The sequence below is a fragment of the Haliotis cracherodii genome, unplaced genomic scaffold (genome assembly GCF_022045235.1).
Source record: "Haliotis cracherodii isolate W230 unplaced genomic scaffold, xgHalCrac1.p SCAF_7, whole genome shotgun sequence".
NCBI classification, from domain to species: domain Eukaryota; kingdom Metazoa; phylum Mollusca; class Gastropoda; order Lepetellida; family Haliotidae; genus Haliotis; species Haliotis cracherodii.
The window spans coordinates 1,107,199-1,123,656 of NW_027266330.1; the positions used below are offsets into that span (position 1 = coordinate 1,107,199).

At 43.4% G+C, this 16,458-nt stretch overlaps 1 protein-coding gene across 1 annotated transcript; it reads right to left on the bottom strand.

Moving 5' to 3' along the window:
- Window positions 1–8,557: 8,557 nt before the first annotated feature.
- Window positions 8,558–15,717, bottom strand: LOC139448227 (vitelline envelope sperm lysin receptor-like). The gene is made up of 9 exons (XM_071229745.1): window positions 15,676–15,717; window positions 14,679–14,721; window positions 13,465–13,649; window positions 12,503–12,657; window positions 11,613–11,761; window positions 11,150–11,228; window positions 9,772–9,925; window positions 9,418–9,451; window positions 8,558–8,682 (listed from the first exon to the last, which is right to left on the bottom strand). Exons 1-9 carry the CDS (start codon window positions 15,715–15,717, stop codon window positions 8,558–8,560), a joined length of 966 nt encoding a protein of 321 aa, XP_071085846.1.
- Window positions 15,718–16,458: the final 741 nt, after the last annotated feature.

Genomic DNA, 16,458 nt, shown 5'->3' on the forward strand with positions numbered 1-16,458 from the left:
TGATTTTAGAGTATTATAACAAGGACATCAGATCAGCTAAAGTGATTTCAAGTAGAACAGGCATCCCTTTGTCCACTGTTTATAGTGTTTTGAAAAATATTGAAAGTGGAGATGGCATTGAGCACAAGAGAGGCGCAGGTAGGCCCAGAAAATTGACAGTCGGTGACAGGAGGCGGCTTGGTATTTTGGTTTCTAAAAACAAACGAAGGCGTTTAAAAAACTTAAGACTGGATATGATTGATAGAGGAACTGTGGCTGTCTGTAAGGAGACAATTAGAACTGACCTGCATGCAATAGGTTGGGAGAAAAGTCGAGGAATTCCATCACCGATCATGAAACCTGAACAAAAGGAGAGAAGGTTGAACTGGTGTTTAGAGCAAAGAAATTTTAACTGGGACAATGTGATTTTCTCAGATGAAAGATCTGTGTGGCTGTTTCCTAATACACTAAAATTCTGGACCAAACAAACTGAAAAACCTTTGTATCAGCGCCCAAAGTACAGTCCAACATTTCACGTGTGGGGTGGCATATCTGTGTTAGGGGCAACGCCCCTGTGTGTCTTTGAAGGGAATATGAACAGTGAGCGAGGGACATTTACTTCCATCTGCTCAAGTATTCTATGGAAATTCTTTGATTTTCCAGCAAGACAACGACCCAAAACATCGTTCAAAGCATTCTCAGGCCTGGTTTTGGAACCAAAATATGACATTATTAGATTGGCCAAGCTACAGCCCTGACCTAAATCCAATAGAAAATGTTTGGGGGCTTATGAAGGAAAGTGTCAATAAAAAAAGTCTGACAAATATTGCTGAAATGAAAGAAGTGGTGGTCCGATATTGGGACCGCATGAACCACGACTTTCTAACTTCTTTGATCAGTAGTATGCCCCGCCGCCTTGAAGCCTGCATTGCTGCCCAAGGATACTTGACAAAATACTAAGTGTTCACCTGTCTTTGAAGCTGGAGTTATGTTGTACTAATATTCACATTTAATACGTGAGTAATGAGTGAAAAAAAATAATACAATCTTTAAATTCTCAATAATTTCTGGTCAATGGTCTGGTACAATGAAAGCATGTTACATGTACATTAGGCGCGAGGCAAATACTATTTCAGCAAACCACAGCGCCATTATCACAGTTTCAATGAAAGTAAAAACAAATCAATATCGAACTTTACAGCACATCGTATCCATAAGTGGTTAACTGAAATGCACAAAGGTATTGCTGTCATTTTTATAGAAGTTAACCCTCTGGGTGCCGAGTTTTTTTGGATCAACCGCCGTCTATACAATTACACAGATATGTAGAATATTACATTTACTGCCTGATGGTGTAAATAACTGTAAATATTAAACCGGTTAGACAAAGACACTGCTGAGTGATGCTCGAAAATTTATTCTGCGTTGAAAAACAGCAAATTTCTCCGTTCTTTATCGTACACTGATAACATTACTGTGCGACGATTTTTTTACTTAGAAGTTTTACGGAAACTGTGAGCCAAGAGAATACTACCGTATATCTGAACAACAATGTAAATGACAAAAACAAAAGACGACAGAGCGGTTACCCTGGTACAAAGAAAAGGGGCATAACTCCGCTATACTTGGCACCAGTTTGTTGTAACTCAGGTCACTTTTAGAAAATAAGCTGTGGATAAGTACAATATATTTTTGTGGTGATTTGTTCCCGAGGAACGAAACTATTCCAAATCAAATATCAATATTGAAACTGTGTACATTTAGGTATAAACAAACCCAGTAGAAATGATGAAATCGTTCTTCATACTAAAGAAAAGGAAGTAATAGCGAAATGGATGGTGACAGCATGGCTGCGACACAGCATTAAATGACTGCTTTTACCATGGAAATAATGTCTTGAATAGATAAACAATTAAATAGTTTACCGTGTATCCTAGTTGGACAGGACACGCACCTGTTTGGCAACCATTTTACGCAATCAAATACCCCAAAAGATATTTCAAAACGAACAAAATTATATTCAGTATCGGACATATATTTGTTCTTTATTATGGGATTATTTCTCTTCATCTCGTCTCAGAATTACACAATACAAGATTCATAGAAATCTGCTTGGGTTGTGAATTATCCGGATAATCGTATAAGATTCGACCAACGTCGATTGTGATGTGGGTGCATGATCAAAACTGGCTGTCATTCGCTTGAACTTCCAACATTGCTTGTTTGTTTGTTTGATGTTTAACGCCGCACTCAGCAATAGTTCAGCTATATGACGGCGGTCTGTAAATAGTCTGGATGAGCATCGATCAACGCAATTGGGATATATATATATATATAAAAACTGTTACTCCTCCATGGTATAATATTAACGATAATTACATGAAAATAATTACATTGTCAGAGAATACCACCATATACCACTGTGGTAACGGATGTTCTTAGTAAATTCCGTTCATATATTGGAAGCGGTAGAGTCCTCGAATTACACTTCGTGAGTAAGAGCGACTTGTATCTGGATCAGTATCCCAAGGTGGCTTACAGGACAACAAACAAGCTACAAGATCATAGTCTGATTTGCTGTGGAGTTCAACGCTGATGTCAACGGGCCCTATACACACAATGTCACACCGTAAGTTCTCTCTTATTGTTCCCTTACTCACAGAGTGGCACAGTACGTGAGTCAGTAAGTCATGGTAGTTAATACCACAATGTGTACAGGGACCATGTAATTTCCCCGGTCTCCACATCGCACACATGTGGACAACAAAACAGGCAGCTGCCATTAGCTCAGGAAACTCTCTAGCTATCCTCCACGTAATTATTTTGATTTTGATCACACAGTGTTTGACATCTAAATTTCATCATAGTTTGACATCACAGTTCAAAAAAGACATATATGGTCCCGTGGTACCAAGAGGGTTCAAGATAAATATTTCTCGGCGGCGGTTTATTTTCTCTCCCTACCACTTCACTAAAAACACGGGCTGGGGTGGCCCGACTCGCTGACTTCGTTGATGTATGTCGTAGTATCCCAATTGCGTAGATCGACGCTCATGATGTGAATCACTGGATTGTCTGGCCCATATTCGATTATTTACAGACCGCCATCATATAGCTTGAATATTGTTGAGTGTCAGTATTTTGCCACGTCAATATGGAACTAACCCTGAAAGGGCGTTTGTGTACGGGCTTACGACAAGGGAGACAATTTGAAGGGAGGTAACTTTTGTATGACAATGTTTCCGTCAAAGTGTTATGTTCACTGCAATAAAAATATCACTTTCCTCAACTTCAGAAAACTCCCCACTGAAGTATATAATATCTTTCGCGTCACAATGAGCGATATGACGTCATAATAGTGACGTCTGGTGTAGAACGAAATCTTTGCAAGACTTGCTTAGTTCGGGGTGCCTACCTCATGTTAGCTTACGAAGTTGCCGAGCTGCATGCGTGAAATGCCTGTCATACCTATGTGTGTGAGCAACTGCTTGAGCAAAACGATCGCCATATTTTGTTAAATGGCAGTTGGGCGGTAATTCCGTTGATTCTGTTCGACAACCCACACAAAACACTGGTCTCAGCCCATGGTGCTTCACTCAATATATATCTGCTAACACCAAAGAGTTCGGGTTTTATTTATTCACGTTGAGTCCAGTGTCAGCTCTGCATCACCTGCGTCCGAGTCACGATGACACAAATCCACATGAGGCGCTGCTTTGTGACAATTCCAGGAGACCCCTGACTTATGAAAGATTTATGCTTACCATTCTGCGTATCACAGGACCAAAAGACGGAGTTTACAACACTGTGGAATATAGTTAATGGTGTCATTCCTTAGTAACATTGTCCCTTGCCCGCGTCAGTACGAGGCACGTATGTTTACAGCAGAGCTACTGTTGTAACAATCGTAAAATCAAACACAGCGACAAGACTCTTTCCAAAACAAGTAGAAATCTGAAGTCCATAGTACGATTCCGACTATATCATGAGCATGTGTTTATGAATCAGTATCAAATAGTGACGATACGGTTGATACGGCGAAAAGGTGAGCGTATCCTGCCCCACCGATGGCACATGTCACAAACACACGCAAAGGCAAGTCAATTGTTCACCTGAAAAAAACACGGCAGCATATGGTACAGGGAAATAGGGAATTGCATCGGACTTATTTTTGTCACTGATACGTCAAACTTGGATATGTCCTACACATGTCTACCCTAAAATGTTTTGAAAGCTTTACTGACGCCTTGAATGTTTGTCATTTTGTCAGTTTGTTATTTTGAATCCACAGGCGTTTATATGTTGTAACCTTGATCAGACAAAATCTGAACAAGAGTCGCATGACCCTCTACAAACTCATGCAGAGTCTTGGGGAAAATTAATCACAGTGCAATAAAATTAAGCAGATGTCATCGTTCTGTGTTTGTTTGTTGTTACACGCCCTATTCAGCAACAGCTGTATGAACCTCCGGTTCGGTATACCGCGGATGGTGATAGTAGGTTATGGAAATTTCTTTAATTTGCTAGTGCCGATGGACTGGTGAGGGCACTGTGTGGAACCTCCTAGCGGCTGGGTAAGTTGTATATAAGGGAACAATAGCGTGTTAATGTATCTCTCACGATTTCATCACATCGCAACCAGCTTTCTTGTGAGGATCGCTCATCATCCCTGGTTCCCCGCATCTCAGAGGCTTGACCACTGTCGCCGCTGTGTGAATATATATTATTATCACTAACTTTTGCTATCACCACAGTATGTTTGTAGTTGATATTGACCACTGTCATCATACTATGTATTGTGACTTTGCAAAGCAGAACTTGTGTTTGTTTCTGGCCAGTAAAACACTGTATTGGTGAAGTTCGTGGTATATATCTGGATAACTTTAATAGTAAAATTATACTTACGACGTGGAAACTGAGGGTCCGATTTTGTTTATGGCCAGTATAACACTGTATTCGTGAAGTTCGTTGTGTATGTCTTGTTAACTTTTACAGTGACATTTAACAGACGATGTTGCAAACTGAATGTCTGAGATTGCAGATGGCCAGTTATCTGTCTGTTTGTTAACTGTTGATGTCCTTGTCTCACTCTACACTTTGTGTCCACAGACTCGAGTGACGAACAGTCCACTGGGAGTGTTACACCTGGCTGTATGTTAACTGTTGATGTCCTGGTCTCACTGTCAACTTTGTGTCCACAGACTCGAGTGACCCACAGTCAACTGGGAGTATTACACCTGGCTGTATGTTAACTGTTGATGTCCTTGTCTCACTGTCAACTTTGTGTCCACAGACTCGAGTGACCCACAGTCAACTGGGAGTATTACACCTGGCTGTTTGTTAACTGTTGATGTCTTTGTCTCACTGTCAACTTTGTGTCCACAGACTCGGGTGACCCACAGTCTATTGGGAGTATTACACCTGGCTGTATGTTAACTGTTGATGTCCTTGTCTCACTGTCAACTTTGTGTCCACAGACTCGAGTGGCCCACAGTCTACAGGGAGTGTTACACCTGGCTGTATGTTAACTGTTGATGTCCTTGTCTCACTGTTAACTTTGTTTCCACAGACTCGAGTGACCCACAGTCAACTGGGAGTATTACACCTGGCTGTATGTCAACTGTTAATGTCCTTGTCTCTCTGTCAGCTGTGTGTCCACAGACCGAGTGACCCACAGTCTACCGGGAGTATTACACCTGGTAAACTGTTGATGTCCTTTTCTCACTCTAAACTTTGTGTCCACAGACTCGAGTGACCCACAGTCAGCTGGGAGTATTACACCTGGCTGTATGTTAACTGTTGACGTCCTTGTCTCACTGTCAACTTTGTGTCCACAAACTCGAGTGACCCTCAGGAGTGGCGCTCAGTGACATCCTTGTTGTGTTTATGTTGACAGTGAAGGACGTGTGCCGTTCACGTCGTCGTGTTTTACATTTCCGGATCATGTGAGAGTATGTGTTGTTTTCGATGAGAAATGAAATTTGTGTAAAACATTTTCAAACTTTTTTTGTATATGTTGTGTTTGGAACTTCACATAACTGGGTAAGAAAATGTTCACTGAGTGTAGTTATAGGTGCTGAGTGATTGGTATGCCGAAGCTTACCAGGAAAGTATACGCGGGGTCAAGGCGTGACCGGCCTTGTGTGACGACCTGTTTCTATTGCTGTTAGAATGTGTTACGTCAAGGTGTTACGTCCGGGTGTTACGTCCTGGTGTTACGTCCGGGTCGGATGAACGGCGATTACACGTTGGGGATTCATGGGATTTGTTCATGGGGGTTCAAGGGAGTTATACAGCAAGGATATATTACTGGATACAATGACAGGCATATATAATGCATCACACATGCCCATACATTATTATATTGTGCCTGTGTGATATGTACCAGGAACATCACTTTAAGCTTATATAACACAGTACAACCATCCCGTGCACCGAGATATATAGAGACAATCCACTTTCATAATTGGTTCTTTTACAGTGTTCATCTACATCTTATTAATATTAACGGTTGGATTTGTGTACATGGATTATAAATATCAAAATAGGGGCACTATTAATCTTAAAATCCTTTCCTTTTTCGTGAGGTTTAGGCTACCCTAACCATCATCCTCACGAAAAAGGATAGGCTACCCTAACCCTCAAGAAAAAGGATAGGCTACCCTAACCCTCAAGAAAAAGGATAGGGTTAGGATTAGGGTAGCTTAAACCTCACGAAAAAGGATATGGTAGCCTAAACCTCGTGAAAAAGGATAGGCTACCCTAACCCTAACCCTCACCGTCACCGTCACGAAAAAGGATAGGCTACCCTAACCCTAACCCTCACCGTCACGAAAAAGGATAGGCTACCCTAACCTTAACCCTAACCCTCACCGTCACGAAAAAGGATAGGCTACCCTAACCCTAACCCTAACCCTCACCGTCACGAAAAAGGATAGGCTACTTGACAATATTAACATGGTCTCACTATGTTAGTATATATTTAGAACTACTTCTGTATCCCTTCATATGTTTGCAATTTATATACAATGTGTACTATTTGTTAAGACTGTCCATGGAAGGACAGATTCGGTCGTTTCAAGCCTTGAGAAGACTGTCACATTTACTACACCTAACATGCGGCAGAAAATCAATGTTGGCATTACGTAATCCGAAAACCACGTCAGTTTTCATCTAATTTTAATATATTAAAACTTCATAAATTTGCAAATAAAAAGATAAACAGCCCAGAAAGTTGAATGGCTTGCCAAATACCTTTGTAAAAATATATGTAGAGGTTAACGTGTCCTACAACAAGAATAAGCGAGCCGAGCTTTAGCGCCTAGATTAACTTTACAGTGAGGCGAGTACAGAGTTATCGTTCTTGGCAGAAGTAGTTCTGTTCAGGCGCCAATCAGGAAACCTCCGAGGGTCACGAGTCTACATTCGACGAGTTGGTCACGAATAATTCAGATCTGGTCTAGATCTTGTCTTCCTTCGTTTGTACCATTCTAAAAAACAGCCTCGAGTTCTAGTCTGTGGACAACGTTGAGAAATCTACTTTTTCAAGCAACTCATCTCATTTCTCAGACCTCAAGTCGATACTCCAAGGAAGAATCTCCAGCCTCGATTGTGTACGGCATTGATGCAACAATATCCCCCAGACCCAGCATAATAGTGCAGAACAAGCTGTACGCGTGCTTATAAAGTCTTGTGAAACTTTCCTAGGTCGTCCCCACTGCCTCGATACACTGTGCCCGGACTTCAGATCAGGCTCTACCGGCTTCTTGTAATGTCTGTAGCGGTTAACTGAAGTTCCAAGTGTGTATATATCGCCAAACCCAATGTACTCGGTTATTCCCGAAATATTTCCTATGCCCCAGGTGAAGTTTGTAGCTGTACGAGATGAGTTTTATTCATAAATTGCACAATGTTTGTCATGACCACCTGTATTCACGGGGGTGAAGGAGGTAGGGCGATTTTTTATAGTCTGTAGATTTGTTATTTTTCAACGCTGCACTCGGCAATATTCCAGCTACATGACGAGGGTCTAAATAAATCCAGGCTGGACCAGACAATCCAGTGACATCGATCATCGACAGCATCGATCGACGCAATAGGGACCGATGACACGCATCAACCAAGTCGGCGAGCCTGACCACCCGATCTCGTTAGTCCCCTCTTACAAGCATAGTCGCCTGTTACGACAAGCATGGGCAGCTGAAGACCTATTCTGACCCGGTCTTCACGGGCCTAGTCTGCAGGTAATTAATATATCTCGGATAATGGGGCCGCGTCTTGTATCGACGTAAACTGCAGTCGTGAAGTGTGGGTTGAAAAACTTGCTAGAGTTAATCAACCTCATTTTACGTCTAGTTCAATATTTAACCTACCATATTTAAGCGGCGTACATGCAGGTGTGTGGCCAGGTGTTCTTGTCCTGACAAGTAATAGTCCTGACAAGTGCCAGCCTACAGGGCCCGCCTCCGCCAGAACATGGATACCGGGACAAGATCATTGTCCGGAGAAAGGAAAGAAAAATAAACAGACGCAAGGACCGAGGAGTTTTTATTAAAACCCGTAACCATGGCGATACACGTTACTGCTGCGACCTGTCGACATGAACGTCCCCCACCCCTCCCTCGCCTGGAGCCGTGTTGACGATGGCGATCGCGTCAGTAGCTACCATTGCATAGCCTCGATGTGCCGACATCCCGGATACATCTGACAATAAAACAAACAGTGAATGAAGTTGCGGCGAGTGTTGAATGCGTATGGGCAGGATTCTAGCAATGCGATACAAAGAATGAGGACCAGACAAACCAGTGATTGATGTTATGAGCCACACTGGACACTGTCGGGGCAGGACGACACGCAATGAACCCGTCACCGAGCCTCAGCGTCACCGTGCTTACATGGATCACTGTTTTTTGCGCCATTGGCTAACGACTACTATTCTGGGAACCAGTTCCCATAATACAGCATTTGTCCAGGCATTTAAAATGTCCGTTGATGTTATATTGGCAGCCATTTTGAGCAGCCGAGGCGGAGGCACAATGGACATATGCAATCTCACCGAAACGTTACGTTGAGAACAGTTTGTACCGAGATATTTTCATACACATACATTAAAATATGGTCTTGAGTAATCGTAACAAATCTGCATAACATTTTCCATGATGCCAACACTAGATAAAGTAGAAGTAGGCATGTGTTTGTCACGCCGCACTCGGGCAGTATTCTAGCTATATTGACGGCGGTCTGTAAATAATCAAGTCTGGACTGACAATCCAGTGATTTAATATCATGAGCATCGATCCAGGCAATTAGTATACGGTGACATGCATCAACCAAGTCGGCGAGCCCGACCACCCGATCCCCTTGTACTACAGGGTTGCTGAAGTCTAAGCCGTGTCTTCCCCGGTAAAGTGTATATGAACGCCAGCAGTGAACACATACCTCTTTTCCCGATGCCAGCATTGGTGCAGGAATTCTGCAAACAGAATAGCTTTTAGGTTGGAGGAAAAAACATGGGGGGAAAAGATACCGATGACAGAACGCTATAGCGAGACCGAGTATATCTAAAGTGAACAGTTGGACGACAGTTGCGCTTTGCTTCATGGCCGCCTTTACATATTTAGCGTTGGCCGGACAGACATGGACTCCGGACAGACATGGACGCCGGACAGACATGGACTCCATGTCTCCCATTATTCGCCCCTTACGACGAGCATCGGTACTAACGACAAGCATGGTTGCTGAAGACCCGATCTTCACGGGCCCGCCACTACTGCACCAGAAACATTCACCTACCCCGTCACACCTGGATGCACACATCGTGAAGTTGCATTCAAACTTCAAGGCGGAGTTCACGTTGACGGTAAATGCTTCAAAATACGGACTTTGGGTATTCTTCCCGATGGTCGTGAAGCCGATGTTCTTTGGGAAGACAATACCATCACCGCAGCTGAAGCAAATTGTGAAATGGACATTGCAAGCACACGTCAACGATTGAAATGCCATCAATTCCTCGTTTAATGCTGAATTTGGACACTGAACAAAAGTAAAAACAAGGTGATTACTTTAATTTGTTGTTTAACGCCTCACTTCCAACTGTATGACGGCTGTCTAAATAATCGAGTCTGAACAAGACAATACATTGATTGACATGATTATCGATGCGAGCGATGGGATACGACGACATGAATCAACCATGTCAGCGAGCCTGATCACCCGATCCATAAGTCGCTTCATACGGCAAGTTTACCATCACCCCTGTGGCTGACATTAGAATGGCCTTAACCTCCATGTAGATTTTCTAAAAACATGCAGTAGAATCAGGAAATATTGAAATATTAATATCAAGAAAAAACAAATTGAGAGCGGATGGATATAAATCAGCCGATTGAAAGTAGATTTGACGACCTCATTACCGCGAAAAATAAAACGTTTGTTATGCATCGTAGGTAGGCACGTTACATTCTGCAGAACGGAAAGGTGTAACAAGTCGTACATATCCGACAGTGACACGAAATGCAGGCAGAGGGGGTTCAACATTACTGAGCAACAATTCCGGATTCGATTGCATACATGGGACGACGATGCCAGTCACTTTTGGACTATTGATCATACAAGAACAGATGACCTTCACTTTGTAGATCTGTTCCATGTGTGCTATCAGAACCTTGGTCAATGACCCGGCATTTTCGAGCAATCTATTAACATGTGTTCATCAATACAAAATATACATGCAAAATCATTTGTGTTATGTTTTGCAGACATGCCCGCTTTCCATAGCAGACTGAATAAGCTGTGTGAAGACAGCAAAATGCAACTTAAAAATTGCAACTTTTCATAGGCCTCATTTTATTTAAGTGATTCATTGATTTTTAATTTACGGTGCTACGTTTTTCAATTGTATACGAATAAAGGGAGAAGATGAAAAAACTTTTAGCATCAAGCACCAATATGTTTAATGGCGATTATCGGGGTTACCAATTTTAGATATACCCATCCAAAACAGTCGCCATATGGCAATACTTCACATGGTAGTGTAGACGTAGCTATACCCACCCAAAACAGTCACCATATGGCAATACTTCACATGGTAGTGTAGACGTAGCTATACCCACCCAAAACAGTCACCATATGGCAATACTTCACATGGTAGTGTAGACGTAGCTATACCCACCCAGCTCGGAGAATGGCGTATCGGGCCGAGGAGCCGTCGATGGCGTCACAGGAGATGGGCCGGATCCCTGCCTCGCTACCTGCAATAGTGATAACATACGACCAGTCAACGTACAGCGCTCTTAGGGGTAGGATAGAAACATGTCAAACGGGAGAGAAACTTCAAAGCATAGTGCCCGTGGAATGTTACATCCTTGAAGTCACCACATTGTCTCCAGAGACTGGATCCGTTTCTGCAACGTTACGGATGTATTTTAATAGGTTTCTTGAAAAATAAAAATAACTGGTAAATCGTTTTGTCAAAAATCCAAGTCCCATGGATTGAGACATCCTTCGGGTTCTATTCAAATGGTTTGTGCGGACAGACCAAATTCAGGAACCACTTTTTTTTGTTAAGCAAGAACTGTGAGCCCTGTTTTGAAGTCGTGGTTTGCGGCAGTGAACTGACGCGTAGACTAGCGTACCTGTATTGACGGCCTTGAGCTGCACCGTCCTGCCCAGGTCCACGCTCCTGCCGTTGAGGTTGTGGCCGAGGACGTCCACCATCTTGAGGTGGATGGTGGAGCTGCTGGTGCTGCCCACGTTCGTCTGGATCTCCTTGGCCGCGATCAGGCTGAGGGGGAGAAGAAGATTGTTTATGGATGACAAAACTACCATGTACCCACATGGAAGTCGCCGCTGGAACTGAACCAGAAGGAATGAATTGACTTGACCAGACAAACTTTCTACTTGTCTCTCTGTCATAAGCCAACACATTCTGTACTGCAAAGAAATATATGTACGCCTGAAAATTGTTACGAGCTGCCAATAACCAAGATGGCGGACGTTTCCGAGCACAAATATATATATATAACGAACCGATTTCTCCGGTCACTTGTAGTTCGTTATATCCATGTTCTTCTGTACTCGCTGTCAAAAGAAACGCGAATACCATATATGTTGGTTAATATATTGAAGACTTCATATTAACGATTAGATTGGTTCGGTGCAAAAACGAACTTGCTGGTGTGTTGTGTGAACTGACGCTCATGAACGCATCATATGTGACGTCAGATCAATGATTCGAGATTTCACCAGAGTAGCATGTAAAGTTTGGAAATCAGTTGCAGCATATCGCGTGATAATAAAGTCACCGTGGTAACACTTGACTGTTTTGTCATATAGTACACATTGGAAACGTATATACTTAAATTTCTTAGGTTCGCGTTTTAGGCGGCGAGTATGTACACAGATTGAGTTACGATTGAGCAGATCATAAGAAAACAAAATAAGATATTTCTGCGATTATGGCAATGTTAAGAATGCAGTTAGAGTAAAAGATGGAATCGACTGCTATAATGCTGCAGTTTCTCACGTGTCGGCAATCTTCTGGTTCTTGCTGCTGTCTGACCCCTTGGGGCTGAAGGTGCAGGTGACGGTGTACTCCTCGGTGTACTGGTGTACCAGACTGCCGGGCTCGCCGTACGACACGATCACCTTCACCGCGTACACCCGCGACTTCGTGCGTTTCTGAAACATAAAATGTAGCAGTGGTAGCGTGCTGGACCACTGGGGTCCGTGATCGTAGCCGCACTCTGCTACCAATGTTCACGCAAGTTGTATTCAGCTCAAACACCACACTATACAATGACAAACGTCGCACCGAGGGAAAATAAAATATATATCGCAAAAGTCAACCACCGAGACCATCTAATCTGCCTGTAAAACACGTTTATCAATTCGACAAATGGAACTGTTTCAACCTCAGAACGTACAGACATGAAACCCCACTTTCATATAGCACTAAAATAATCCTATATAATCTTCACGAAAGACAAATGTGTTCCTTTCAATTGGTTGGTTTATTGGTTTAACGCCGCACTCAGCAAAACTCCAGCTTTATAACGGCGGTCTGTAAATAATCGAGTCTGGACTGACAATCCAGTGATTTATATGAGCATCGATCCACGCAATTGTGATCGATGACATGCATCAACCAAGTCAGCGAGCCTGACCACCCGATCCCGTTAGTCGCCTTTTACGACAAGCATGGGTTGCTGAAGACCTATTCTACCCAGAAATCCTCACGGGAGAAATGTACCCAGTTTAAACAAGGTGGAGACTTATTGACCAACTATTAGGAGATTTTACGTCCGCTTTCCGACATGCGTAATTCGCATACGGGACCGCCAGGCCCTTTTATGGGTTCAGCGGTTGAGAAGGGTTGGTCCGTAACGGGTAAGGACAACTTGAGTTTGGGGCCGATAGGGTTGCTTATTGTATTTTGAGAAATTGAGACTTTGAAGACACGGTCCTTAAACTCCTGATAGTACTTACAGTGAAGGAGCATGGCTTGGAGCCTTGACCTGGGTAGGAGAAGGGCAGGTTGAAGTTGACCCCGTCTGTGGAGGTGAAGGCCACTTCCTTCCCACCCAGACATACGGCCTTGGCCTTGGCGTTCAGGTCGGTGACGATGGTGACCGAGGCGTCTGCTTTGTCGTTGGCACCGCAGTTGGGGGTTACTGCCGACACAGGCACGTGATTTTATACGAAAACGGCTATATAAAAATTGTTTATAACCACCACGTTCGACAAATGACCTTAACCGCAAGGGGAACATTAAGAAAAGCACCAGCAGTTTATAAACACCAAAGTTAACTGCACGGCAACCCACATTTTAACAATGCATCATGGGTTTGGAGCAGATTCACGTTTGAAAAGGTCGTTGACACGATTAGCTTCTGAACCGTTTGTGGGAATGCTTTGCAAGGTATTAGAGACAGGAGCGACCAAATGAACCACAGGTCGATAGTATGAGCATGTCATTGCTGAGAGTTACATTATGACATCTCTTGTTATAGGCCCTGCTCCCGACCGGAGGCTGCCGGCCACTTATCCCCCTTTATGGGACCTAGGGGGCGCTGCTGCAGTAGTACAGAACTTGAGTAGTCTGCCAGGCCACAGATCACGCCAGTCTAGTTTTCCAAAATGGCTAAACTCGCGTGCAATCGCCAGCAGCTGAAGGGATGTGTTGTACTGCTGGGAACCATGTAGGTAGCATAAGTATTTTAAGTCCCCGCGGTCCGTTGTGACCGCACTGGTCTTGGCGATCTATAGCCTATTTTTATATTGCGTTGAATATTTTAGAAATGTTCAACTAGTTTTAAAATCTAAACTATTCTAGTTATACCATCCAATGCCGACATATTTTTGATTGGTTTTTATTCAAAGTTCTCGTCACAATACGGCCGAAATATTACCGACGTGACGTTCGTTATTAAACGCCGCACTCAGCAATATTCCAGCTATATGACGGCTGTCTAATCGAATCTGGACCAGATAATTCAGTGACTGACACGACCATCTACCCACGCATTTGGGATACAATGCCATGCATCAACCAAGTCAGCGAGCTTGACCACCCGATCCCATTAGTTGCCTCTTACAAGCATAGTCGCTTTACGGCAAGCAGGGGGTTTATGAAGACCTATTCTCCCCGATTTGACGTGACGTTAAAGTTTAACTCACAACTGACGTCCAGAGTTACCTACCCTGCATGATGTAACCAGCGGGAATCTCCGCTCGAGCGACGACCTGGCGGGGAAAGGTTAGAGTGAGAAAGGACAGGATGCCACCTCCACATACATACACTTACATCATATGGTTGGTTGGTTGTTTAACGCCACACTTAGCAATATTCCAGCTATACGACGGCGGTCTGTAAATAATCGAGTCTGGACTGACAATCCAGTGATTTAATATCATGAGCATCGATCCACGCAATTAGTATAGGGTGACATGCATCAACCAAGTCGGCGAGCCCGACCACCCGATCCAGTAGGTCTCCTTGTACTACAGGGTTTCTGAAGTCTAAGCCGTGTCTTCCCCGGTAAAGTGTATATGAACGCCAGCAGTGAACACATACCTCTTTTAGAATGATAGAATGAGCATCAATCCATGCAAATTGGGATACAAAGACATGCATCAAGTCAGCGAGACCGATCATCCGATCCGTTAGTTGCCTCTTACGGTAAGCATGGGCTGCTGAAGACCTTTTCTACCCCGGATCTTCACGGGTCCAATAGTACAGGTACTCGTTCAGAGATAAGTTACGTGAAAATGGTCTGCAAAGTATTTCGATGCAACGTCATTGAACATATTTGACGAGGTACATCCTGTTAAAGCACCAGGAGGTTATGTCGCGAGGTAACTGCTAGTGGATTGTATTTTACGTGTGTAACTGATCCAGATTATGCTTTTTCTGAAGGTTAACATTTTGATACTGCCGACTTGGAAGTTCCAATTTATCGTCGTATCGGCGTTATTTCAGCCATATAGCGACCTTACATGGAGCTGTAAGTCATGAACCAGCTATTGATAGAGGTGGGTGTGGGCGGGATTACGTGTGTGTGCGTGTGCGTGTGCGTGCGCGAACACATGGAGCGCAAATGTTTAAAACTCCCTGGAAGTATTTGTAAATGAACAGTTATATTCCTCCCAACAAGGCGAACTGTAAATATAGATCCTTGTATAAACAGTTCCACTCACCGAGGTAAGGAGGAGCGCCAGTACGGTGTATCCGACAGACATGATGAATCTGAAACAGGACAGACACTCCACACCAATATCTGAAACACGACAGACACTCCACACCAATGTCTGAAACACGACAGACACTCCACACCAATGTATGAAACACGACAGACGCTCCACACCAATGTCTGAAACACGACAGACGCTCCACACCAATATCTGAAACACGACAGACACTCCACACCAATATCTGAAACACGACAGACACTCCACACCAATATCTGAAACACGACAGACACTCCACACCAATATCTGATACACGACAGACACTCCACACCAATATCTGATACACGACAGACACTCCACACCAATATCTGAAACACGACAGACACTCAACACCAACACACTACGGGCTTCTCTGGTATTGTTATAGCATCTCCTGGCCACTACTACACATGTGCTATGTAGCTCACCATCACAACAGCTTGGACATTCAGCCCGATGCAATATAACCGATCTAAGACCGGTCGACCACAGACTATTCAGATGCACATTCAGGTTAACACTTTCAGGCCATCGGACCCACAGTACATTACATGTATAGGGGCATCGAGACGTCTCCTGAGAGACTACAGAAAAACTGACAAAATAGCAATTTTTGTGAATTTGAAAATGTAAGTTTGCTGTATCGAATATATAATTAGCTGTATATCCTTGCAAGTACAAATTACGTTCTGCTGCATAACATGGGCAATAACACACTACATGACTTTCATCTTCTAGTACAAAAAACAGACC

Coding starts and splice junctions, on each gene's coding strand:
- LOC139448227 (XM_071229745.1), bottom strand. CDS start 15,717: ATGTCTGTCGGATACACCGTACTGGCGCTCCTCCTTACCTCG. Junction 11,762..12,502: donor AACCAGAAGATTGCCGACAC/GTGAGAAACTGC, acceptor TCTCCCCCTCAG/CCTGATCGCGGCCAAGGAGA. Junction 11,229..11,612: donor GCTCAAGGCCGTCAATACAG/GTACGCTAGTCT, acceptor TCACTATTGCAG/GTAGCGAGGCAGGGATCCGG.